Consider the following 26,197-nt stretch of genomic DNA (forward strand, 5'->3'; position numbering starts at 1 on the left):
CATTTTATGGATGAGGAACTGAGTACGGGTCAAATAGCTAAGTATCTGAGCCTCGATGTGAACTCAGGAAGAAGAGTCTTCCTAACTCCAGACCTGGCACTCTATCCACTGCAGCACCTAGCTGCCCTGTTTATATTTATTAATCTGTTTTGTGACATATATTTTTATTTATTACCCTTTAGGCAGCAGGACTTTTCCATCAAGTCTCCAGCAAGTGTTCTACTCAGAAAAAAGAAAAGTAGTCTGCGTAACAGATCAATTTTTCTGGGAAATCATATCTGAGTAATATCTTCACCTTAGCTCTAAGATAGGAAGAAATGCGGACAGATAGAGCCCATGAGTTGATTAAGATTCTGGGACACAGTGGCAATCCACCTGAAAATATCACTGAAAACACAACAAATAACACGACTGCATCCAAGTGGTGGTCCCAGAGGAAGTGTTCTTTGCCATTTCCATCATTGGAGTTTTGGAGAATCTGCTGGTCCTCCTGGCTGTGATCAAGAACAGGAACCTCCATTCCCCCATGTATTTTTCATCTGTAGCTTAGCAGTTTCAGACATGTTGGGAAGCCTATATAAAATCCTAGAGAACATCCTGATCATCTTCCGGAACATGGCTATCTCAAGCCTCGTGGAGATTTTGAAACCAAGCTGATGATGTTGTAGACTCCCTATTCATCCTTTCATTGCTTGGATCTATTTTCAGCTTGTCAGTGATTGCTGCTGACCGCTACATCACAATTTTCATGCTCTGCAGTATCACAGTATCATGACAATGAGACGTGCTATAAGCATCCTAGCAGTAATCTGGACATTTTGCACTGGAAGTGGTATTACCATGGTCATCTTCTCCTATGATGTGCCCACTGTCATTTCCTTCACTTCACTGTTCCCTTTGATGCTCATTTTATTCTGTGTCTCTATGTGCATATGTTCCTACTAGCTCATCTCCATGCCAAAAAGATCACCTCTTTGCCCTCAAATAGAGTGCATCCAAGAGCCAACATGAAAGGAGCCATCACACTCACCATCCTACTTGGCATCTTCCTTTGCTGCTGGCTCCCCTTCGTCCTCCATATCCTCCTGGTGACGTTCTGCCCAATAATCCCTACTGTGCCTGCTACTTATCCATCTTTCAGGTGAATGGAATGCTGATTATGTGTAAATGCCATCATTGACCCAATGATCTATGCATTCGGAGCCCAGAACTACGCAGTACTTTCAAGAAAATGTTCTGCTGTTCTGGATGCAAGTGTAATTATTAATCTTTATTCAGAAGGAGACACGTAGCTGATATATACGACTAAGTGGCTAGGTAATGATTTTTAAAAGGTCATATAAATATAAAGTCACAAAAGAAGGTTCAGAAGAAAGACTCTGTTTTGACTGACTGCTTTCTCCATATGCAATTTCTCCCATACTCAAGAATACTGAGGCCCCCACCATTCAACAGCCAAGGGGTTCTAAAGTTGCTTTGAGTTCCCAAAATGAAGGCACACGTACTTGCACATCTTCTTTGGTCTGCTTACTAGCCCCACTGGCCTAAAAATCCCTAACTTGACGTAACTCATGTTTTAAAAACTGAATTTTCAAATAAGAAGAATCTATTTTTGGAGCTCTCTGGATCCTGCTCCACAAAAGAATCAAGAGAAGAGAATAATATTTTGTTTGAAGAAAACATTGATGATCATGATGCTCTTTTTTTAAATAAAAACTGTCAAAAAAAAAAAAGAAGAGGCACCTTAGGGCTGTGGAGTGAGAAGTCTGGGGTTTTTTTGGTCCAGATTTTCCCCTGTATTTTTAGGCTTAAGGAAACTAGACAGTGAACAATGGTGAAAACAACAGACTTCTTATTAGGGAATAAAGTTAGAAACATAAAAGAAAAAATCCCCAGTTATTAAGAGAGATAAATGGTAAAAGGAGGCACAGCTATTAGAGAATTTAGTAGAAAATTCTAGATTTGGCTAAGTAAGAAGTAAAGTAATTTAATTAGCCAATTCTTTGATTTTTAATAGTTGGAGGACAGGTCCCAAGTGAAAACCCTTTTGTCCTTAATAAAAGAACATAGAAAAAAGCAAACTAAAAGGACAGGTTAGAAAAATGAATTTTAAAAAGACCCAAGGGGAAGGAATAAGGCACTTATATTCAAGCAAAGTCTAAGAACACAATTTAGAGAAACAAACAACCCAAAGCCAATAATTTTATTGGTTATAATAGTGCATGAATATTATGGGCATCATAAGGTCATAGATTTAGAAAGGGAAGGGACCTTGGAGGCCACCAGTCCCAACAGTTTCATTTTACGGATGAGGAAACCGAGGCCTAGAAAGGTGAAGTATCTTGTCCAGGGTCACACAGGTATTATGAAGGGTCTGAGATTATATCTGAACCTAGTTCTTCCAGAATCTGAATCCAGTGTTTTATTTCCTTGGTCATGTTGCCATCCCACATGTTAGTGTTTCCAGAAGAAAAGGGAAATTGCTAGCAGCACGGAGATCCAGAATCCATTCAGAAGATGAAAAGACTCAAGATTGTTACTGTAGTTATGGCTAGGGCTAAGGAGGTTTCTGTTTTAGTTCTGGTGAATGAAGGGGTTTTGCTGTAGATGGTTTGTCAAAAGGAGGGGAAGTAATACAGTAGAGGAGAGCAAAGTAAGTCAACAACTATATATTTCCAAATGACTCATTTCAAGCTGGCTATTTGTAGTAGTATGGGGAGACATGGCTTAAGAGTGGGAAAGAGTGGGAAAAAAAATCAATCTAAATCTAAAAATCAATCTAAAAAAGATGTACTTAAACTCTAATGCCTTATTCAGCAACAAAGGGGCATGAAATATTCCACACACACAATATGGTACTAATATCCAAACCAGGAAAAGCCAAAACAGAAAAGAAATTATAGACAATTTCCCTAATGAATATTGATGCAAAATTTTTAAATAAAATATTAGAAAAAAGATCGCAGCAACTTATCACAAGAATAACTTCCGGAATGCAAGGCTGGTTCAATATTAGGAAAATTATCAGCATAATTGATCATATCAACAACAAAACTAGCAGAAACCATATGATCATCTCAATAGATGCAGAAAAGCCTTTGACAAATACAACACCCATTCTATTAAAAACACTAGAAAGCATAGGAAAAAATGGAGCCTTCCTTAAAATTATAAATAGCATCTACCTAAAACCATCGACAAGCGTTATTTGTAATGGGGATAAGCTAGATGCATTGCCCAATAAGATCAGGGGTGAAACAAGGATGTCCATTGTCACCCCTACTATTCAATTTAGTACTAGAAATGTGAGTTGTAGGATTAAGGGAAGAAAAAGAAAATTGAAGGAATTAGAATAGGCAAAGAAGAAACTAAATTATCACTTTTTTCAGATGATATGATTCACTTAGAGAATCCTAGAGAATCAAGTAAAAACTACTTGAAATAATAAGCAACTTAGCAAAGTTGCAGGCTGTAAAATAAACCCACATAAATCCTCGGCATTCCTATACATTACTAACAAAGTCCAACAGCAAGAGATAGAAAGAGAAACTCCATTCAAAGTTACTGTAGACACTATAAAATATTTGGGAGTCTATCTGCCAAGACAAACTCAGGGCCTATATGAACATAATTATGAAACACTTTTCACGCAAATAAAGTCAGATCTAAATAAATGGAAAAAATATCAGTTTGCTCATGGTTTGGCTGAGCTAATATAATAAAAATGACAATTTTACCTAAATTAATTTATTTATTCAGTGCCATACCAATTGAACTACCAAAAAATTATTTTACAGATCTGGATAAAATAATGACAAAATTGATCTGGTAGAGCAATAGGTCTAGAATAGCTAGGAAATTAATGAAAAGAAATGCTAGGAAAGGTAGCCTAGCCACACCAGATATTAAACTGTACTATAAAGCAGCAGCCATAAAAACTACCTGGTACTGGCTAAGAAACAGAGTCATGGATCAGTGGAGTAGGATAGGTACACAAGATGCAGTAGTCACTACTATAGCAATCTACTCTTTGATAAACCCAAAGAATCCAGCTTCTGGGCTAAGAATTCACTATTTAACAAAAACTGCTGGAAAAATTGGAAATGGTAGGGCAGAAACTAGGCATAGACCAATATCTTACACCATATACCGAATAAAGTCAAAAATGGGTTCATGATTTAGGAATGAAAGCTGATACTATAAGCAATTTGGGAAAGCAAGGAATAGTTTACCTATCAGATTTATGGGAAAGCAAAGAATTCATGACACAACAAGAGATAGAGAGCATTACAAAATGCAAAATAGATATTTTGATTATGTTAAATTGAAATATTTTTGTATAAAAAAAGCCAATGCAACAAAGATTAGGAGGGGAAGCAGAAAATTGGGAGAAAATATTTACAACTAGTGTCTCTGATAAAGGCCTCATCTCTAAAATATACAGGGAACTGAGCCAAATTTACAGGAATACAAGTCATTCCCCAATTGAGAAATGGTCAAAGGGTATGAACAGGCAGTTTTCAGAGGAAGAAATTAAGAAGTATCTATAGGCATATGAAAAAAATGCTCAAAATCACTACTGATTAGAGAAATGCAAATCCAAAACAACTCTTAGGTACCACATCTCTCCCGTCAGATTGGCTAAAATGACAAAACAGGAAAAATGATAAATGCTGGAGAGGATGCAGAAAAATTGAACATTGTTACATTGCTGGTGGAGTTGTGAACTGATCCAGCCATTCTGGAGAGCAATTTGGAACTATGCCCAAAGGGCTATGAAAATGTTCATACCCTTTGACCCAGCAATACCACTTCTAGGGTTGTATCCCAAAGAGATCACACAGTGGGAAAAGGACACATATGTACAAAATGTTTATAGTGGCTCTTTTGGTAGTAGCAAAGAATTGGAAATCAAGGGGATGCCCATCAATTGGGGAATGGCTGAACAAGATGTGGTATATGAGGTAATGGAATACTGATGTGCTGTAAGAAATGGGGAAGATAATGGACTTTACAATAACCTGGAAAAACCTACACAATATAATGCTGAGTGATTGGAGCAGAACCAGGAGAACACTATACACAACCACAGATATATGGATTCTGTTATGACTAAACCCTGATAGACTTCGCTCTTCTCAGAGATACAAGGTGCAAAGACAACTCCAAGGACTGATGACGGAAAGAGCTATCTACAACCAGAGAAAGAACTATGGAGTCTGAATGCAGATTAAGGCACACTGTTTGTGCTCCCTTTTTCCCCCTTGTATTTTTTTTTCTCTTTTGTTTTTGTTTGGGTTTTTTTTGGTTTTGTTTCTTCTTTCTCATGATTCATTCCATTGGTCATAATTCTTCTTTACAACTTGACTATTGTGTAAATAAGTTCAATGTGAAGTTATATGTAGAAGATACATTGGATTCCATGCCATCTTGGGAAGGGAGTGGGGAGAGGGGGGAACAAAATCTGGAACTCAAAATTATGTGGAACTGAGTGTTATAAACTAAAAATTTAAAATCTTAATTATAAAAAAAGAATGCCAAAAAAGGAAAGAAAATATTCCACACAAATTATGTTCCGTATAACTAAAGCTTACTCTTTAAAATATAAAACTTTTTTTAGTTAAACAGTGTTATGTAAATTTTCACAGAATCACAGAAACTCAGATAAAAAGAGACTTAAGGGAAGGGAAGGGAACAAGCATTTATTATTGCCTACTATGTGCCAGGCACTATACTAAATGCTTTACAAATATTATCTCATTTTATACTTAAGATCAGGTCCTTAGATTGCCTCTTAAAACTTCAGAGACTATCTAATTCAAGCCTCCACTTGAAAATTTCCAGCAATGGAGAACACACCACATCCTAACGATGCCCTGTTGTACTTTGGGGATAACCCCATCTTAGGGCACTTTCCTTTACATGGAATCACAAACCTGCCTTTCTTTAATTTCCATCCATGGCTGCTAGTTCTGCTCTTTGTGGCCAAGCAGAACAAATCTAATCCCTCTTTCTCATGATAATACTTCACATAGTTGAAGACCACCATCATGCCTGCACTTCTACCCGTGCAAAGTCTTCTCTTATGCTAAAAACTTCAAGTTTTTCTAACCCTTCCTCATAAGTCATGAACTTGAGGCTCTTCAGCATCTTGGTTACCTTCCTCTGGAAATTCTCCAGCTTGTAATGCTTCCTAAAATGAGGCTCCAGATGGTATCCAACAACTGTAGAGCAGGAATATAACTTCCCTAGTCCTGGATACTATTACTTTCTTAATGTAACCAACAATCATAATAGAGTCATTTCATCTCTGTTTGTCTCAGTTTCCTCATCTGTAAAAAGAGGATAATAATAGCACATACCTCCCAGGGTTGTTGTTAGGATCAAATGAATAATATTTGTAAAATGCTTAGCCTAGGGGCAGCTAGGTGGTACAGTGAATAGAGCACTGGCCCTGGAATCAGGAGGACCTGAGTTCAAATCCAGCCTCAAGACACTTGACACACTTACTAGCTGTGTGATCTTGGGCAAGTCATCTAACCCTAATTGCCTGCCTTCCCCCCCATAAAAAAACAAACAAACAAAAAACACCACTTACCCTTGCAGCTGGCACATAGTAAATGCTACATTAATGTTAACTACTGTTATCGTTATTATATAATGTTAATGACTCTAGTGAGCCCTCAATTCACTATACTCGTCTCATAGCTTTTTCAGAATTCCTCCTATTTCACACTTAGAAATTGATTTTAACCTGAATATAAATATAAAACTTTGTAATCCATTCCTTTTGAATTTTAGCATGTTAGATTAGGCTTAATATGCTATCTTGCAAAGCTCTTTTTGCGTCTGATTCAGTTACCCAGAACATTAGCTTTCTTCCATACTTCTGCCATCTGCAAAAGTGAGAAGCATGTCACCAATACCTTTATTCCAAATCACTGATAGAAATGTTAAACAGCACAAAGCCAAGCATTTATCCTCAGGTGCTATTGATGAATATGAGGCTCCATGTCCTTACATTAAATGGCTACACATGTCTGGGCTTTGAGGATCCTTGAAAGTTCTCTTTGTAGTTTTTTTAATTCCTTCCTTCACGGTCACTCAGTCTCTTCTTGCTGCTATTAATGTGTGTTCCTTTGGCAGCTGCTGGGTGCCTTCCAATTTACTACTTCTAATTCTCCCTATTCGGGGAGCTAAATCACTAATCTTATTAGAATTGTGTTCTAAAAGGCTAAGAGGGAGCCCGAAGAGCTCTTGGGTAAGAAGAACTGAGTGTTAGTAACTTGGCGACCCCAGTTTGGACTGCCCAGAATTGTTTTGGGCTCAGTTTTCCTTTGCTCCAATTATCCTTAACTATATCCAAATAGTTGGGGTTGCAGGATAAATTGATCCTCAGATAAGTGAGGTGTCATGGTACTGATTATAGGTCCCTCTGAACCTAGGAAACACTAAGTGTGTGTCCTCACAGGTACGCAGACAAGAAGAATCTAGTTCTATCCCATCTCCCCTTTCCTCATTCTAGTCAGAACAAGCTTACCTGGGCAATGAAATGTTTCAACCACACCATAGCACAACACAATGGCAAGAGGAAAGCTGAAGGACCACTAATGCTTTGTGGCACCTTTAAAGGGACACATTCACCAGCTCTCTCTGGAGTCAATTCACTCAGAACAACTTAGAGATGAAACAACTTAGAGCTGGGAAAGGAAGAAACAGGAGAGACAGAGAAAAGAGAGGCAGCATCATGGCAAAGAGAATAGCGGTTGAAGCTAGAAGTAAGGAAGACTTGGGTTTGAATCCTACCTCTAATCTTAGTGCTTTTGGGACCATAGGCAAGTCACTTATTCTAAGTCACAGGTTTCTCATCTGTCGAATGAGGCAGCTAGACTAGATGAACTCTAAGTTCCTCTATGATCCCTATGAAATTCTCCCATATATAAATAATTTAACATGTTAGTCACAGCAGCATGATTATATGAGTTCATGCCTTTTGTTCTCTCCTTATCTACCCAAGGGAGACTCAGGACTCATCATCTTTTGGTATTCATCCTCTCCTAGAGACTTATTTGTAATGGCACCATAATGAAAGATATGATTTAGTGAAAAAATTATTTTATTTTGTTTTAATTTATGGAATAAAAACAAGCATTTCCATAACATAGCATAATAAAAAGAAAAGATGATTATACATGAAACTGCAAACCTATTAGTACAACTTGCTATTCTTTTTTAAAATACGTAATAAAGTTATCATGTAAATTAACTTTTTTTCCTTTTTTTTCCTTCCCCACTACTGCCCTAGAGATAGCGACCATTAGACACACTGTGTATATGTTTATGTATGTATACACACTATATATGTAAAATCATTCCAATACATACTTCTATTTATCAATTCTTTCTCTGAATGTAGATAATGTCTTCCTCCAAAATGTGTAATGTTTAGTTGTGTGCTGTCTTTAAAGGCCTATGTAGATTTATAACTGCCCTGAATTAGATCATAAGAAACAACTGTCTGAATAAAATGCATATACATGTCAACAATTTCCAAATCAGCCTGCACAAACTTCTCTGTGAGACTAAATCCCAGGGCTGTCAGTTTTACCAATCAGACAAATGCCTTTTACGTTCCTCTCCTTCTGAACCCCAAACTCATATGTATATTGAAGTCAAGATTACAAAGATTCATGATGTGATCAGCATGGGTCCACTGATGAGCCACGGGTCCAGGCAGCAGGTACCTGTACCGCCATGGCAGCCACAGCAGAAGCATTCATCAAAATCATTTGAATGTTTTTACCCCCCACCTCCACCCCAGCCACCAGTCACCAGTCACCTCAAGTCTCACCAGATTTAGTTTCACACCCTCCATCTACTCCATCCCACGTTCGAAACCATAATGGGATCCTCTTATATCATTACACAGGCCATTTCCTAATGCAGAAGTACTTTCTACTTCCCCAAATCAGAACATTGGCAACTCACCAGAACTGGCAGCATTTGGAAAGAAGAATTTAATCAGGTATTCAGAATGTCACTCTCTAATTCTCCCACATGATTTACAAGTTATTGGATAGTTCTCACAGCTATGGCAAGACATTATAAAGGAAGAATCACATTTTACCAAGGTATTGAATCCACATTACCTCTATTCTGTCAAATGGAAATAGCTTGCATTTACTAGCTCTTCTAAAAAGGTCCATGGATACATTTTATTTGATGCTCACAAAACCTTATGATTTAAGTACTATAGTTATTGTCTCCATTTTACAAATGGTGAAACTGAGGCTTGGAGAGGCTCAGTGACTTGCTCACAATCATTCAGGTCTCAAAACTCCACAAGGCTTGAGTCCATATCTAATGCTCCTTCCATCATACCCCAGTTATCCCCAGGTATCACCTATTGATAATGATATAGTATCTAGTAGAATGGGCAGGCAGTATAAAAAGTAATTCTTCTCATTCTCAAATTCCACATGGGTAAAAGTTGTAACAAGGACCTTGATAGTGGTGCCAAAGTCCCCATAAAGGCCCTTAGCTAACCTTTCCAAGACAAAACTTAATCTGGGGGTGGCCCTAAATGGGATAAAAGATAAGTTACAGCCAGCTAGGTTTCGATCAGCTTTTTACCTGTGCAACACTGACTACCACCACCCTCACTGCTGGGAAGTCAGGCAGGTTAGAATTTACCCTTCCTCCCAGGGCTCTGCAATATCCTTAAGGGTGGGGCAGATATCTAACCTCTCTGCCAATAGCTCCAGACCCTACCAATGGTGCCCCTTCAACTGTAGGAGGTATTCCTCTGTACTCAGATACCATTAGCCACTAACAATCAGATTGGCCCTTTACACTGAATAATTCACCTAAAATCTACAAAGGACAAATGACATAGAATAGAAAGAGAAATAGCCCAGGCCACATTTCTCAGCGCAGAGAAAGTCTTTCCCCTCTACCAGTTCAGTTCATAGCACCTGTGCCATGGGTGAAATAAGTTCTTCACCCTATGGACAAAGCAAGAATGAGTGTGGTAAGGGCAGCTAGGTGGTTGCAGTGAATAGAGCACTGGCCCTGGAGTCAGGAGGACCTGAGTTCAAATCCAGCCTCAGACACTAGACATACTTACTAGCTGTGTGACCTCGCGCAAGTCACTTAACCCCAATTGCCCTGCCTTCCCCCCTCAAAAAAATAGAATGAATGTAACAGAAATGAGAGAGAGAGACAGACAGACAGACAGACAGACAGAGAGAGATGGACCCCCCTTAGTCTTGCCTGTTTTAAAGCTGCAGGTAGGTAATCAAAGGAGAGTTCATCTGCCCATGCAGTAGGGGGCAAATGGAAGAAACCTCCATGTTAAGTAATGTGGACATGCTCTAAAGATCCTCAAAGTACCCCTATATTTGGAGGATTAGGCGTGTCCAGAAAGGCCCAGGTTACCCCTGTACATTCAGCTATGTATGGGCATATTGATTGAGCTTACAAAACAGGTATGTAGCACTCTTCCCCATCCTGCTAGTCCTGGGGCCACCCCAGCCATAACCTAAGCCATGCTTGTCCCTGGAAGCTGTAGTTAGCTGCCTGACCTCTATTCCAAATGAGCTTAGCTTCTTGGGGCTAACAGACTTCTCACTTTATAAAAGGAAAACTGCTTTTCCCTAGTCTGATAGCTCAAGAGCCTCCCTTTCTTGCAGAAAGAGCTGAAGGATAGCCTATGGGTTATAAGCTTTAAAAAGGTGGCAGAGCCAACTTCTCTTATGGAAAAAAGATAAGCTCCTCAGCTAAAGATTACAGTTAAGTTCAAGAAAGAGGGCAGTAGGGAGTAGCTGGAATGTGACACGATGCCAACAGGCTATAGCAATGATGGGAAAGCTGGCACATCAGTGCAGTGACATCACAGAACATGTCAGTATCCCTACAGTACCAGAGGTGTGAGTTGCCTTTCATACATGTGCTCATCATAGGTATCCCTACATGTGTCTCCTTCTATGTGTGTCCCTAGCCCCATATGATATATATACACACGCATGTACATACACACCACACAAACACACACACATATCTGTCTATATATAGATATATCAGGCATGTTCACACAAATGCTCTCCTCATTGCTTTCCTCATATATATGCCCCTCCATACATGTGCCCCAGCACACATTTTCTATGCACCCTCCATATCTTGTTCCTTACGCGTATTCATTCTGTACACCAGTGTAGTGGCATGTGTAGTTATAGATGAATGTATCCCAAATGTATGGGGGGGGCAGAGGATATTAACTTTCTTACTATGCTGCTTCATTAAATGTCATGGCTAGAACTGTGTCCCTTAACTAATTAATATATATAAACTACAGTGAGGCTTGTGAAATATCTTTCAAGCATGAAAAAAACAAGATTACCTTGAATATGGGACAGTTGTGTTTTTTTAAGGTTAAGGATAGTCACGTGTAATGAGGATACACCGAATGTTACATAAAGCATTTTATGGTTTACAAAGTGCTTTCTTCACGACATTCCTGTAAGAAGGCTATGCAAGTAATGATATCATTTTATGATAAAGAAACTGAGGCTCAACAAATCTGAATGACTTGCCCATGGTCACATAGTAAGTGTCTATGCTAGGGACCTAAACCCAAATCTTATAACTTAGCAATTAGGTGGCACAGTGGATAGAGCATTGACATGGAGTCAGGAAGACCTGAATTCAAATCTGGTCTTAAACACTAAATGGTGGTATAACCCAGGACAAGTCATTTAATCTCTCTCAGCCTCAATTTTTTTCATCTGTAAAATGGGGGCAATAATAGCATCCATTCCCCTGAGCTTGCTGTGAGAAACAAATGAGGGGCAGGTAGGTGGCGCAGTGAGTAGAGCACTGGCCCTGGAGTTGGGAGGAACTGAGTTCAAATCTAGCCTCAGACACTGACACACTAGCTGTGTGACCTTGGGCAAGTCACTTAACCCCAACTGCCCTGCCTTCCCCCCTCCAAAAGAAAAAAATATAATCAAATGAGATAACAGATTAAAGCACTTTGCAAACATTGAAACAATACATAAATGCTGGATATTATTATTTTATTATTACTATTTTAAAACCAAGCAAGTCTGGCAAAGAATTAGAAATGACAGAGTGCCATCAATAGGGGAATGGCTGAACAAATTGTGGTATATAAATGTAGTAGAATATTATTGTGCTATAAGAAATGAGGAGCAGGCTGACTTCAGAAAAACCTGAAAAGGTTTACATGAATGATGCTAAATGAAGTGATCAGAACCAGGCGAACATTGCATGATGATCAACTATAATAGACTTAGCTCTTCTCAGCAGTATGATGGTCCAAGACAATTCCAAAAGACTCATGATGTTATTCACACCCAGAGAAAGAACTGAATCTGAATGCAGATTGAAGTACGCTATTTTCACTTTTTTTTTATTTTGGGGGTTTTGTGGTTTTCCCTTTTGTTCCATTTCTTCTTTCACAACATGACTAATGTGGAAATATGTTTAACGTGATTGCACATGTATAACCCATATCAGATCACTTGCTATCTTGGGGAGGCGGTAGGAGAAGGAGAGAGGGAGAAAAATTGGAACTCAAAATCTTATTAAAAAATGAATGTTGAAAACTATCTTTACATGTAACTGGAAAAAAAAAATACTATTTACAAAAAAGTCCAGATGAACATTTAGAATAATAAATAATCATTCATCACTATAGATTTGTTGTGCTGAATAGTTGTTTAATCGTTGCCTGTATTTAGCCAGATTCTCCTATGTAGATTATTTATTAGGAATAAATTAAGGAGCAGCTGGGTGGCGCAATGGATACAGCACCTGGCCCTGGAGTGAGGAGGATCTGATTTCAATATGACCTAGATACTTGACACTTATCCTGGACAAGTCACTTAACCCTGATTGCCTTGCAAAAAAAAAAAATGCATTAGGAGGTATTTCAGGAGCAGCAACACATCTCATGTATTGCAGTAGCTTTGAATTAAATGGTGAGCTAGGAACCTTAAAAATAAATTTTATTCTCTCTGTACATAAGAAAACTGGGTAAGCAGTGAGAAAAGGAGATGCTAATAGGGGAAATGAGGATACCGAAGACAACTGCCCATTTCCCAGTTTTTCCCAGGACCAATCCTCCTGTTCCTCCCTGGTGAGTGAAATAAGAAGTAGAGTGATTCCAAAATGCTATTTTACACATAAAGCAAAAAGGAAAAGCAAGTGTTCCCCAGGGATGTCATGTGGAGAAGAGAGTAGACTTGTTCTGTTTGGCTGAAAAGAACAGAACCAGGAGCAAAGGGCGGAAGATACAAAGAGGCAAATCTGGGATGATCAGGAAAAATTTTCTAAGAATCAGAGCTATCCAAGAGTGGAATCAGCTGCCTTGGGATGTAGTGTATTCTCCCTCACTGGAGGTCTTCAAGCAACGTCTGGGTGTCCGTTTGCCTGGTATGTTGTCATAGAGCTTCTTTTTTCAGACATGAGTTGGACTAGATGGCTTCTAAACTGCCTTGCAGCTCTGAAACTGTGATTCTATGCAGTGTCTAGAAGCAGAGGGATGCTGGTGATAGAAATGCCTCCCTCCCCACCCCCACATTCTGTAACAAGAGTCGGGGCTTGAGCAATTTACAATATGGAAGAGTAAGAATGGAATCATGGGATTTAGAACTGAAAGATATCTGAGATATCACCTAGGAGAGGGTGATAAGAAAGATAGGCAACTGGGTTACCGCTACTAAAACAGCCTCTGTGCCTTGAGAAGTTCATCTTTCTCCTATCCTCATGGGAATATTTTCTATGCTTTCCCAGAGTGGTTTGGTCATCCCAGACATCCAGAGGGCATCTCCATATAGGAAGTGACAGTAGAGATTGCCACTAGCCTTTCCTATGCAGAGCTGCAGAAATTGTAGCAAGGGAGACTTGAGGATTGAATACCACCAAGGGTAACCTTTTGCCTGAAGTCATTGCCTCTCCCTGAAACAAAATTCGTATCAGAGGTCCTGAGCTGCTAATAATCATTTTGCATAATACACAGAATTTGAATAGCATCTTATTTGTGGGGAAATAACCTTTAATTATTGTATTAGTCGTTACCTAAAAGCTCTAAAATATTCGAACTATAGTTTTTAATATGAGATTCTGAGAAACAGACTTATTCATAATCACATAGGAAGTCTCTGTGAGAGAAATACCTTTTTTCATTTAGGAACGTTAAGTTACGGAGTCGCTGTGCCCTCTGCATTATAGGTATGTACTTTAAATTTCTGTTTGTTCATATAACTGTAAGAGCACTGGAGTTAAAGTCAAGAGATCCTAATCCAGGCTCTGACATTTACTAGCTATGTAAGCATAGCTGTCATTTCACTCCAATTTCTTTGTAAAATGGGGATAATAATATTTAATAACCTACTTTATAAGTGTTTTATAAAGCTCAATATTCCATAAGAATGTTTTATTATAAATTCATCATTATAGGTTATTTGTGGCCCATTAATAAAGGCTACATATGTATGTGGTCCACATCTTGCTCTAACCACCAACTCTCCCTAGGTGTTTTCTCTCCCTCTCTCCCCCCCTCTCCCCCCCCCCCCCCCACCCCCCCTCTCTCTCTCTCTCTCTCTCTCTCCCTTGGCTCACTTACCTCACCTTTACTCACTCACTTTGCCAAGCTAGAGTGGTTTCCCCACAAAAGTAGTCAGGTGTCTTCTAACTCTGTGCATGACTATTCTCACCAACATTCATGAGCCCCTACTTATATATTTCCCATTAACAAATCAGTCACTAATACTCAAATAATCTTAACCAAAACATTTACTGAAAACGTAAAGCAAACACATAACATTTACACAACATTCTACCAATAAACATCAATTATACTCTTCCACCAATGTACAGTGTCTATGGGGAATGTGGGTACACATCTAAAGTTCCAAGGTAACAAAGCACACATGTAGGGAACACTCGTGACTAGGGCAACTCATAAATTTGGAGTTGTAGACTTTAGTGCCCTCTTTCTGTCTCAAGAGCTGATCATAAAATTTCTTTGGTAAGCAAATCTCCTCAGTTGCATAGGTGTTTCACTGCTCAGCTAAGCTAATCCATGTTGTGCTTAAGTAACCTTACTAGACTCAATGACTCAGCTGGACTAATGGGCTAGGCAATTCACTGGGCCCCTTCAATGATTCGGTACCAGACAATTCCTCTGTTCATCTAGACTTACTCCTCAGCAGCAATTGTAGTATCCATCAGTTCCAGCTTCAGACATAATTGATGCCTTTGGCAAATACCTAATGTCTAGTGTTATGTTCTTTTATAAAAGGATGGTGATCTGAAGTTGACAAAATCTCTCCTACCCTTCTCTTTTTCCTCCTCTCAACAACAATAGGTGGCAATGTAGGAAAATATCTTCCATCTTAGTTTCTCTTTTCTCTTCTCTATTCTTCTTGCTGGCAGTAAATCATAAGAGAATTTTCTTAATATAGTTCTCAGCAGCAGATCATAACAGAGAATGGAGTATTTTTTCACTCTACTCCCTCTCAACAACAAATCATAATGGAGAACAGAATATTTTTTCACTACATTCAGCAGCAAATGATAATAGAAACTAGCAGCAAGTCGCAATAAAGAACACACACATACACATATGCTTCTTATTTCTAGCAACAAGTCATAATACAGAGAATATGTTCTCTTACTACTGATTATTCTCAGCAGCAAATCATAATGTATTAGTTAACAGATTATATGTTTTCTACTCTTTCTCAGAGGCAGGTGATAGTAGAGAGCACTCTAGCCTTTTGTTGGCCAATTAATTCTGCCCAACAAGTGAAAATGTAGAGAAAGAGTTATATTCAGTTCCGAAATCTGTCCTTTTGCCTCTAACAATATGCTTCCTTCAGCGGCTAGATTTTTTCCCAAGATCAACCCCAACCTAGCTTATGGGTTGTAATCAAATTTATCTTAATTTGGCCCATAATCATAGAACTGTTAAGACCATTTAATATGGTGTCCATATTTCCCCAATTATTAGCCCAATGGCTCATTAATTCTTCATTTTTCATATGTAAATCACTGCAACAGACTATAGTCTCCATTCAGTTCTACAGCCTGTCATATGTAAATTAGCAAACGTTATCTCCAAATGGAACTCTTGAGCAAACTTGAGTCAGCAACTGCTTCTGAGATGAATTGTGTAGGTCCACCCCCATATTCATGTTTTTATGATATCATACATGTTGGTGGGTATGAATATAGATAGTAAGGACATTAGCAATTATAATGCTATGGGTCAACTTTATGAATGCTGATATTATCAGAATGATTGTGTCTCCATCCTCAACATCCCAGGGAAAAAATTGCTGCACTCATTCTTTATACCAAATTCATGGCTGGCTGGGTGCCTGAAACAGCAAAAAACAACAGCCACACAGATGGTGGAAGCAGATGGTCTAGCATGATGACTTGGCATGTCACCACTGACATGTCAGTATGGGATTATCAACCTTTGCTTGAGAGCATGTTCTGGTTACAAAAAGAAAACAAAAGGAAGAAATCTAAAAGAAAAAAGATCACAAATCTGGTCTCATCCTTTTTAAAGCATCCCTCCCAAAGATGATTCTAACCCACTGCCAGAATCCCCACTAGTAGTGAGGACTAAATGACAGTGAACCATCCACAAGCTCAGCACATACCTTTTAGGAAGCAGCTAAAGGAGGTAAGTGCCATTATCAGCTCTTCAGGTATCAGAATTTGTAGAACCCAGCAGAAAAGGGGACAGTCACCATTGATGTACCCCCAAAGCAGTAATATTGTAGGTTTCTTTACTTGCTCTAATGGACCAGCTCCTGAGAGATATTGGGGTAGAGGTCCTTTTCTTTTTCTAGAGATGTCATTGTTTCTAACCTGACCTCCAGCATGCTCAAATTTCCCTAGATGTTCCTGTCCTAGTTAAGTGTATGCTCCTTTTCCCCCTTAGTCCAACTCAGACAGGGGGTATAGTTTTTTTTTCTCCCAAAGAAGAAGCAAGACAGTAATTAATTTTAAAAAGTAAAATAAAGTAACTTTCAGAGTACAGTATTAAAAAGGAACTTCCCAATCTGAGGCCATAGGCCCCAAACAGATTAGTGGTAGATTTTGCTCCTATGCCTAAGGAATAAAAATATACAGTCTCTCCAGTAGTAAGAGAAATTTCATTCCATTGCCAAGTTCCCACATAGCCTATATTTCTAATCAATAAAGATAATTGACTACCCACCGTAGTCTAGTCATTAACCCAGGTGAAGTCTTCTCCATGTCTGGCTTCCTCTCAAAATATTGTTGTTCTTGCTTGTCCTTCATTTTTGAAGGGGGCCAATGACATCATGGAGGGATGTCTTTATTTGCCTGTGAATTGGATTTAAATGAGGCACAGTCATCAGCCTCACTCTCTCCTAGAGTCATCAAAGTCCAAGGGCAGGACAAAAGTCAAGATGACTGGTGACGACCCAGAATGCAGTGGATGACCTTAGTATCTTCGATGTTTGACCAAGCTGTGAGCACTCCACAGCATCTGTCTTAGGCACCTTCATGACCATTGGAACAAATTGGTCTCATCACCCATTCCACCAGGGGAAGTCTTCATGTGTTTGGGGTAGACATCCCCACAACTCACTGATGGGTATGAAGCCTGTTGGTTACCTTTAACCTGGCTTAGCCCATCTGCTGAGATAGTGTGTCCCCTGAGCATGCTATAGCTTCTTGGAGCCACAGGTGAGAACTGGGTGACAGGTGGACACCAAAAGTGGATGAGCACTCCTGGAAGGGCTCAGCAAGCCCTCCTACCAGAGGTGCTAGTCCTCCCTAAATACCCCATATACCCCACTGAAAATGTAAACACAGCTGGAAGGCACAATTCCAAAAAGGTTTTTAAATTTCAATACTCTTGTAATTAAATGGCCTTTATTGATGCACAAAGTGTATACTCTATGCGATTTAATCAATTACGGTGACTCAGGTTCAATTGAATTCTAAGCTTTATTCATATCACTGCAAAAAGGTACTGGTGATTATGAAAATTCAATGGGGGCTTCTTGGAGAGTGAACATATGCTAACTTAATGTGTATCAGTATGGAAAGGTGGGAAAAACTCGGAAATGAAAACCAAATGTTCAGATATATGTAGACATATAGATATAGATACAATTACATTTTTCTTGCCGATAAATGGAAAACAATAATACAGATAAAACAGAATTTTGTTGAGTGGATAAGAGCACTGATTATAAAGTTCAGCATCCTGGATTCAAATTCCAGCCCCCCTCGCCACACCTAACTTTTATGGTTATGGATAAGTTACTTAATCCTTGTAGGTATCAGGTTCCCCATCTATAAAATGTTTAACTGGATGACCTCTAAAGTCCCTTCCAATTCATAATTCAGAAATTATTTCTATTTGACTTTATAATATATTGTACAATTTTTGGACAAAAAATTCCTAATTTATTTCCCTTTGGCTAATATTAAAATTAATTCTAATTTTCTGAACTTATGGAGCTTCCTTTGTTCCCTATATTCACACACACTCAAAATCAGGTAGTTGATTTAACTCCTGGTTATGATTAATTAAGAACATTATTTCCTGTATGTGTTTTTTCTTTCATTCTTAAGAGAGTTCAGAATTGTAGTAGAACCTAGGATAGAATTCTATCATGATCCTTAGACTAGGTGAAGTATAAAAGGGGGAAAGAAAAGAAATTCTTTATCTAAAACCTTGGGAGACTATTACTTAGTCCATATTTCATTATAGCATTTTTACATTTTTATGAGTTTGGCCATTCCTCTATTTGCTGTAAATGATAACTGCCTTACAAAAGCCTTCTGTATTCAAGTTGATATAGTCTGCAGTTAATTAGCAGAATAGCTAGGAACCACAAAAAAAAAATCAGCAATTATTTTATCTGAACAAGAATAAGGTTGTTGGATTTCACCAATCATAACTAGATATTCAGCACATACAACATTTGCAGGGAATTGCTGAGAAAATTACTATTCCAATAATTCTTAGATATAAATCTAAATTTATATCATTTTACCAACACAGATAGTTTGTATAATAGGGGGAGAGTGGGGGACTGGTCAAAAAGGGCCCAGTTTTTCATGAATGTGCAATATTCTCTACCTGCTGCTCAAATGAGATATTCGTAAAAGTACTTAGCATGGTGCTTGGCACATAGTATGCACTATATAAATGCTTATTCCCTTTCCTCTGTCCGAATGGAGGCTTGGTGAACCTGCTTCCAGAAACACACAATGGAGCACTCTTCCCTCTCCATTTCAGAGAATTTTCTGACTGCTTACTATGTGGCAATGCAAGCCTTTGTTGAGCCAAATGTTGAGCCAAAACTGTGTATATAGGAAAAGCTAGAATAGATCAATTCTCTTTTCTCTTCTCTGGTGGCAAATGAGGCAATAAGCCTTGGTTAGGAAGAGGGGGGAGGTGTGAGAAGGGAAGAGGTAACTACTGTGGCAGAAGAACTGGCTTGCCACCTGCCACTTACTTATCTCCCCACCTGGCCATCATGTATCAGTAAATTCATGACAATTGTATTTCTTCTACCTCTGCTGTCTTTATGCTTTCCTGAGCTTGGGCAAATAAGTATCAGAGATGAATAGACCAGGTAACAATCTTGTGAGCAACCAGAAATGCTGCAAATGGAGTCCGTAGAGAATCTGCCAAGTAGCTGCAGCAACCAAGACCAACGAGGAACCAACCTTGAAAAGCAACTCCCTTCTTCTAGCCTATTAATTAATCAACCTGACAGCCAAGACACCACAACCTGAAAACAAGAGAGTAACTTATCCATTGGCTGTGATGCACCCAGAAGGGAAGTTGGTGGGGGCAATATTTGATAGTCATGACTTTGAATCCAGCCCCTCCAGGATCTGGGTGAGTGTGTAGAGAGGAAAGTATATCCTCAATATGAGAGGATATATGTATTAGGAGAGCAGAGTTTATAATCTCAAAGAGGATCATAAACATGTCTGAAAGGTTCGGAACCGCCAGATATAAGAAACTCTCAAAGTAGAAGGCAGAAGAATCAAAACATATATTTAGGCTCCACAGTAACCAACCCATGAACCAGCATCCCCATTTTGACATATTAATGAAAAGTTTCCAGGCCCAATAAGTACGCCTTGAAAGAGTAACCAGGAGGCTACAGAGAAGCATGATTGCATAAAGCAAAATCATGCTTCCCCCTCTATGGTAAAAAGATTACCCACTGGCCTGAAGTCTTTGTTCAGCTTCCTCCCGTAGGTCAGCTCTGCTACTGGCAGCTCCTGCTTCGGCTGTGGCTGTGGCTGTGGCTGTGGCTGTGGCTGTGGCTGTCTCTGACTCCGGCTATAGCAGCCTCTGGCTCCAACGGGAGCTGCTTTTAACCATCCAGCTTCTGCGGGGGGGGGGGGGGGGGGGGGGGGGGGGGGGGGGGGGGTAAGGTACGCCGGGGAAAGCACAGGTTCTTTCAATCTGCTTAAGCAAGGTGAAGGGGTTGACCGGGAAAGCACAGGTTCTTTCAATCTGCTTAAGCAAGGTGAAGGGGTTGACCGGGAAAGCACAGGTTCTTTCCATCAGCTTAAGCAAGGGAAGCAAGGTGAAGGAGCCGACAAGTTTACTCCAGTCCAACATACAAACAGCATTCAGTTCAGGGGAAAAAGCCAAACTAGTCAAGGGCACTTGTTGACTAAGTGCTAAGGAGCCCATTTTTGGTTGCCAATACAGTAGGGTTATGTTTTTGTACTTCAGTCCTTATTATACTTTATCAGTAAATATCCCTTTGCTCAAGTTAATTGATGCACATCGGTTGATATTAGAAGATGTTAACTGTTCAACTGATGTTAGGGAGTAACACATCAGATGAGAGTTCATGAGTGATAGTATTGGACAGATGGCCACCAAACCATCATGATTACCTTTAGAATCCTGAGAGAAGAAGCTGAGATCTGGGTCCCAAACTCTTTAGTGCTATCATGAAGTAGGGTGAGTAAGACCAGAGCCTGTGACACATTTGCCCTGTTGTTGTCCTTCATTCTCAAAGAGGACCAAAATGACATCACTATGTCATCAAGGTACTGTGTGTCTGACTGTGGCTGATCAGACCAGTATGAGCTTAGAAGGGTCTACCCACAGATCAGGTATAAATAGTCCATATGAACATTTGGAGTAGAGATTTCTCTAAATTTGTACATCTCGTGTTTCTTTTGAGCTACTTCAATTCTGCTTCACTCATAGAGCACAGCACCTTCTTTGATGAGGGCGAGCCATGTTAGACTGTCCTGTGCTAGTGTCTCCCATATCTCATGATCAATTCCAAAGTTTTTCAGAGGGACCTTGAAAGTGTCCCTGCATCACTTCTTCTGACTGCCAAGAAAGCACTTGCCTTGTATGAGTTCTCTATAAAGTAGTCTTTTAGGTAAATATTCATTTGCTGTCATAACAACATGGTCAGCCCATCAGAGTTGTGCTCTCTACAGTAAAGCTTGAATGCTTGGCAGTTCAGCTTGAGAAAGGACCTCGGTGTCTGGTACCTTATCCTGCCAGGTAACCTTTAGAATGTCCCTAAGACAATTCAAGTGGAAGTGATTCGGTTTTCTGGCACGGCACTAGTATACTGTCCAGATTGCACAGGTATACAACAACGAGGTCAGCACAATGGCTCTGTAGACCTTTAGTTTGGTAGTCAGTCTAATACCTCTTCTCTCCCACACTTTCCTTTGGACCCTCCCAAATACTGAACCAGCTCTGGCAATGCATGCATCAACTTCATCTGTGTATACATCCCTGGAAAGCATAGTGCCAAGGTAAGTGAAGTTATCCACAGCATTCAGAATTTCTCCATTTGCTATAACTGATGGTGCCATGGATGGTGAGGTGCTGACTGGTGGAGAACCTCTGTTTTCTCAGTGTTAATCGTTAGGCCAAAATTAGCAGACTCAGCAGAGAACTGATCCGTACTCTGTTGCAACTCAGTCTCAGAGGCTGCATTAAGTGCACAATCATCTGTGTATAGAAAGTCACATTTGCCTTATATGTGACTTGGTTATGCCCTTCTTTACTTCTCAATAGCCCTGAGGACAAAGTTTAAGGACTTAACATTGTCCATTGGTTGTACACAAACATGGCTTTAAATCAGACAGCATTGCAAGAGGTAACCAGAAATGGAAGAAACATGCCTGAGAAGCCAAAATTCAAACAAAAAAAACTGTAACAGCTTTACAAAGACTTGAGACAAAACCTGAGACAATGGGAGACAGTATAGTCCCTAGAGATACCTGAGATTTGGGGCTGACATCCTCAGACTGGGGGACATGAAAAGGGAAGGCAGCTAGCTTATGTACAAGAAATCAAAAATCTAGGAAAAGAAGCTGACATTTTCTTTGCCAGAAATTCTATAACCTCTACTTTAGTAATTAGAGATAACTTTCAGGTGAGTTCCTATATTGTTTCTCAAGACAGGGAGAGGGGGAAAATCTCTATTTGTTTTTCTTCTTTGTATTACAGAAGCAACTAAAGCAAAGAACTATATAATGCTTCTTGGGTTGCTATTCATAAAAACATGGTCAATATATGTGAACTGTTCGTATATATAGACATTCTAGTGCCTTTGCCACTAATCTTATAATTCTGACATGGATGTATATGCACTTTTTGGCCTACCAAGCTGACACAGATAGCAACTGAGGAGGGCTGAATCAGATGCTGGACTGTGAAAATGTTTTGAAGGTGAAAGATAGTCACTGAGAAAGACCCAAAGGAGCATGAGACACATGGGTTCCTGCATCACTGTCAGTGCTGGAATTCAGTTAGTCCATAAATATTTATCAAGTAGTTACTATATGCCAGGTATGTGATAAGAGCTAGGAATGCAAAAGGAGACAAAACATAGTCCCTAACCTCAAGGAGCTCACACTCTAATAGGGGAGAAAATAAGCAAACAAATTTACAGACAAGGTATATGCAGAATAAATGGTAAATAATTAACAGAGGGAAGGCACTAGAATTAAGAGGGGTTGGGGAAGACTTCCTGCAGAAAATGAGATTTTAGTAGGGACTTAAAGGAAGGAAAGCCAGTAAGTACAGATGAGGAGGGAAAATATTCTAGGCATGGAAATGTGGAGGGCGAGACAAAGTCCAGAAACCTCAAGACTGGAGTTCCCAGACAAGGTCATTGAGGGGGGTACCCCTCAAGCACCATAGTACTGGAGAGGGTCAGGGCTGTCTGGAATGAATTTGCAGACTCAAGCATTCTTTAAGTCAAGGTGGCAAAGATTTATTAAGCTTTTCAGTGGGCAAGAGTTCTTAAGGAACCTGAAACCTTACAGAGGTACAGGTAAAGTTTATATAGGTTAAACTTTAGTAAAACATGCGCCAAATATGTTAATCAGGTGATTCAGAGCAGGATTAGGGAGTGGTTAAGGGGTGGTCAGTTCTTAAAGGAACATGCGCTTTTTATATCTACTGCATATCTTACCCAGAGTTCACTGGGAAATAGCCCAAGAGGGTGCTATATGGAGATGTGGTTTTAGGTCTGAAAGGTCACTAAGTCAACTAACCATTAGGGCTGACTGGGAAATACCCGGGCTACTCCATCAATGTCTTGTTAGACAAGATAAATGTAAGGGAGTAAACATGTGTCTAGGTCTAGCACGCATCTGATAGTTCAGTGAGTAGTAAATATCTCTATGATCCAGTACACAGCACGTTCAGCATGTACATAGCTGCAAACTAGTAAATTCTATATGTACAGCTGGCCACTATATCAGAGAGATAAACATTTTGCTAGGGTACACTGTCCTTTTTTTCAAGAGAGAAACTGCTAGGGACAGTGTTTTGAGGCTAGGGAGAGATGTGATTTTGGAATTGGATATGATTTTGGAACTGAGTCCAAGCACAGGCACCCAAGCACCCCATCAGAAAGGTTGCCAGAAAAAAATGTACAGAGCCAAGAGATGGAATGCCTTGTTCATGGAACAGCAAAAGAGGTCAGTGTCCCTGGATCAAACAGTACATGGAGAGCAGTAAGGTACAAGAAGAATGGGAAGATATGAGGAAGATAGCATATAAAAGCTTTGAACACCAAACAGAAGATTTTATATTTGATCTTCGAGGCAATAGGGAGCTACTGAAGCTTATTCAATATGGAAGTGACGTAGTTGGACCTGTGCTTTAGGAAAATCACTTTGGTGGCTGAATGAAGGAAAGATTGGAGCAGGGAGAGACTTGATGCAGGCAGATCCCCCAGCAGGCTACTGCAATAACTCAGGGTTATAATAGCATTGGAGAATTGTAAGATAATAATTATTAGTACAAGATTGAAAGCAACTACTCAATCAGTAACCCAGGTGTCAGATGACTACTATCTGCGTAAGAGTGGTAGCAGCGTCAAAGGAGAGAAGAGGGTGTATTGGAGAGATATTACAAGGGTAAAATCAGCAGGTGGGATTAGAGATGGGATACTGTTACTGTATCTTTTAGAGGGAAAGGAATCTTAGAGTTGCATTTTCACTGTTACCGGTGAAGAGTCTGTTAAGAGACTGGCAGTTCAATTATTTCTGATAGTTAATATTTCTGTTACTTGATAGTTGGTATTTCTGTTTTAACTGTGACAACTAAAGAAAAATTTTGAGGATGAGAGAAAGGAATAAACAAACTTCTTTCCTAAAACACTGATACACTATTAATAAACTGGATAGCCAGTAACCTGGATGTTTATTTCATCCTAGGAGAGTAAAGGTTTTAAAATTTTGGGGAAAAGCAGTTTCAGTGGCTTATTTAATAAATAATATATAATAAACATAGATGGAGGCTCAAAGTGGATTTATTAAGAGATATTTCAATCACAGAAATTTATGAGGAAATATCAGAACATATCACTTGATCACTAAGGTGAAAATTAACATGTTTGTGAGCTCATAATGCTAGAGGAAGTTGGTGGTGCAATAGATAGAATGCTTGGGTCTGAAGTCAGGAAGCCCTGAGTTCAAATCTGCCCTCTGACATTTACTAGCTGTGTGGCCCTAGGAAAGTCACTTCACCTCTGTCTGTTTCAGTTTCCTCAATTGTAAATTGAGAATTGCAATAGCACCTACCTCCCAGAGTTCTTGTGAAGATCGAATGAGTTCATATTTGGAAAGCGTTCAGTCCAGTGACTGGTACATGGTAGGCACTTAATAAAGTTCCCTTGTTCCCTTCCCCCTTTTGAATCAAATAGTAGGTGAAAGGAGAGGATCTTATCCCTAAATCTTGCTTTATATGGGTCATAGCCTCTAAACCCCTGCTATATGTGAGGATTCTGATGTGGGATTTTTAAAAAAATATTTTTCTTTCCCAAAAGTGTTTTTTCCTCTCAGTATAAATGCATTATAATCAATAAAATTATAAATACCAAGTACCTGACAATACTTCTAATTGTTGGTCATATTAATTTGCTTGTTTTACTTTTTTGATACATATTAACGGCACATAACTTGTTCTGTTGCTTCTTTCTGTATATGTTGCAAGCTTAATAATTTGTTTAAAATTGCTAAGTGCAATTTTATGTTACAAGTACATAGAAAATGGAGGGTGACATATTTAATATGTGTTGTGAGTTAATGAGTATAAGAACATACAGATTGACTCAATGTTAAGAGTAGATACTGACTGTCAGAACAAGGATAATAGAATATTTTTAAAGGGCTATAAAAGCATTAGAGAAATGTAAGATAATAATTATTAGTACAAGATTGAATGCAACTACTCGACCTGTATTTTTTTAATTACCAGGAATGGTTAGCTACTCAAAAATTCTTAATAGAGCAACACCCCATGATTCCATTCCCTCTTAAAAATGCAGTTATAGAACCAATAGCTCCCATATACAAATGTAAGACTAGCTTCAACACCCCCTTCTAGAGGAACTTATGGATACTATTATTATATTTTAAGAGGGAATTTGTGTGTACATATGTATATATTTCTAGGTCTCCCCATCATTAAAAAGTCTTCAATTGACCCTGCCATCCCTTAACCTTGTAATCTGTATCTCTGCTCCCTTTCACAGTGCCCCTTCCCCCATTCTCTTATTTCCTACTCTCTTCTCAATGCAAGGATTCATTCTGGCTTCCAAGCCCACTAATCTACAAAAATCACTTTCTCCAAGGATAGCAATGATCTCTC

The 26,197-nt window shown here is 39.2% G+C and overlaps 1 protein-coding gene across 1 annotated transcript; it reads left to right on the forward strand.

Moving 5' to 3' along the window:
- The first annotated feature begins 317 nt into the window (after positions 1-317).
- MC2R (melanocortin 2 receptor) lies at positions 318-1,267 on the forward strand. The gene is given in 8 exon segments (XM_036747703.1): positions 318-405; positions 408-530; positions 533-613; positions 616-648; positions 651-740; positions 743-904; positions 907-1,101; positions 1,104-1,267. Coding segments are annotated over 8 exon segments (936 nt in total).
- Positions 1,268-26,197: the final 24,930 nt, after the last annotated feature.

Source organism: Trichosurus vulpecula, chromosome 1 (assembly GCF_011100635.1).
Source record: "Trichosurus vulpecula isolate mTriVul1 chromosome 1, mTriVul1.pri, whole genome shotgun sequence".
Lineage (NCBI taxonomy): Eukaryota > Metazoa > Chordata > Mammalia > Diprotodontia > Phalangeridae > Trichosurus > Trichosurus vulpecula.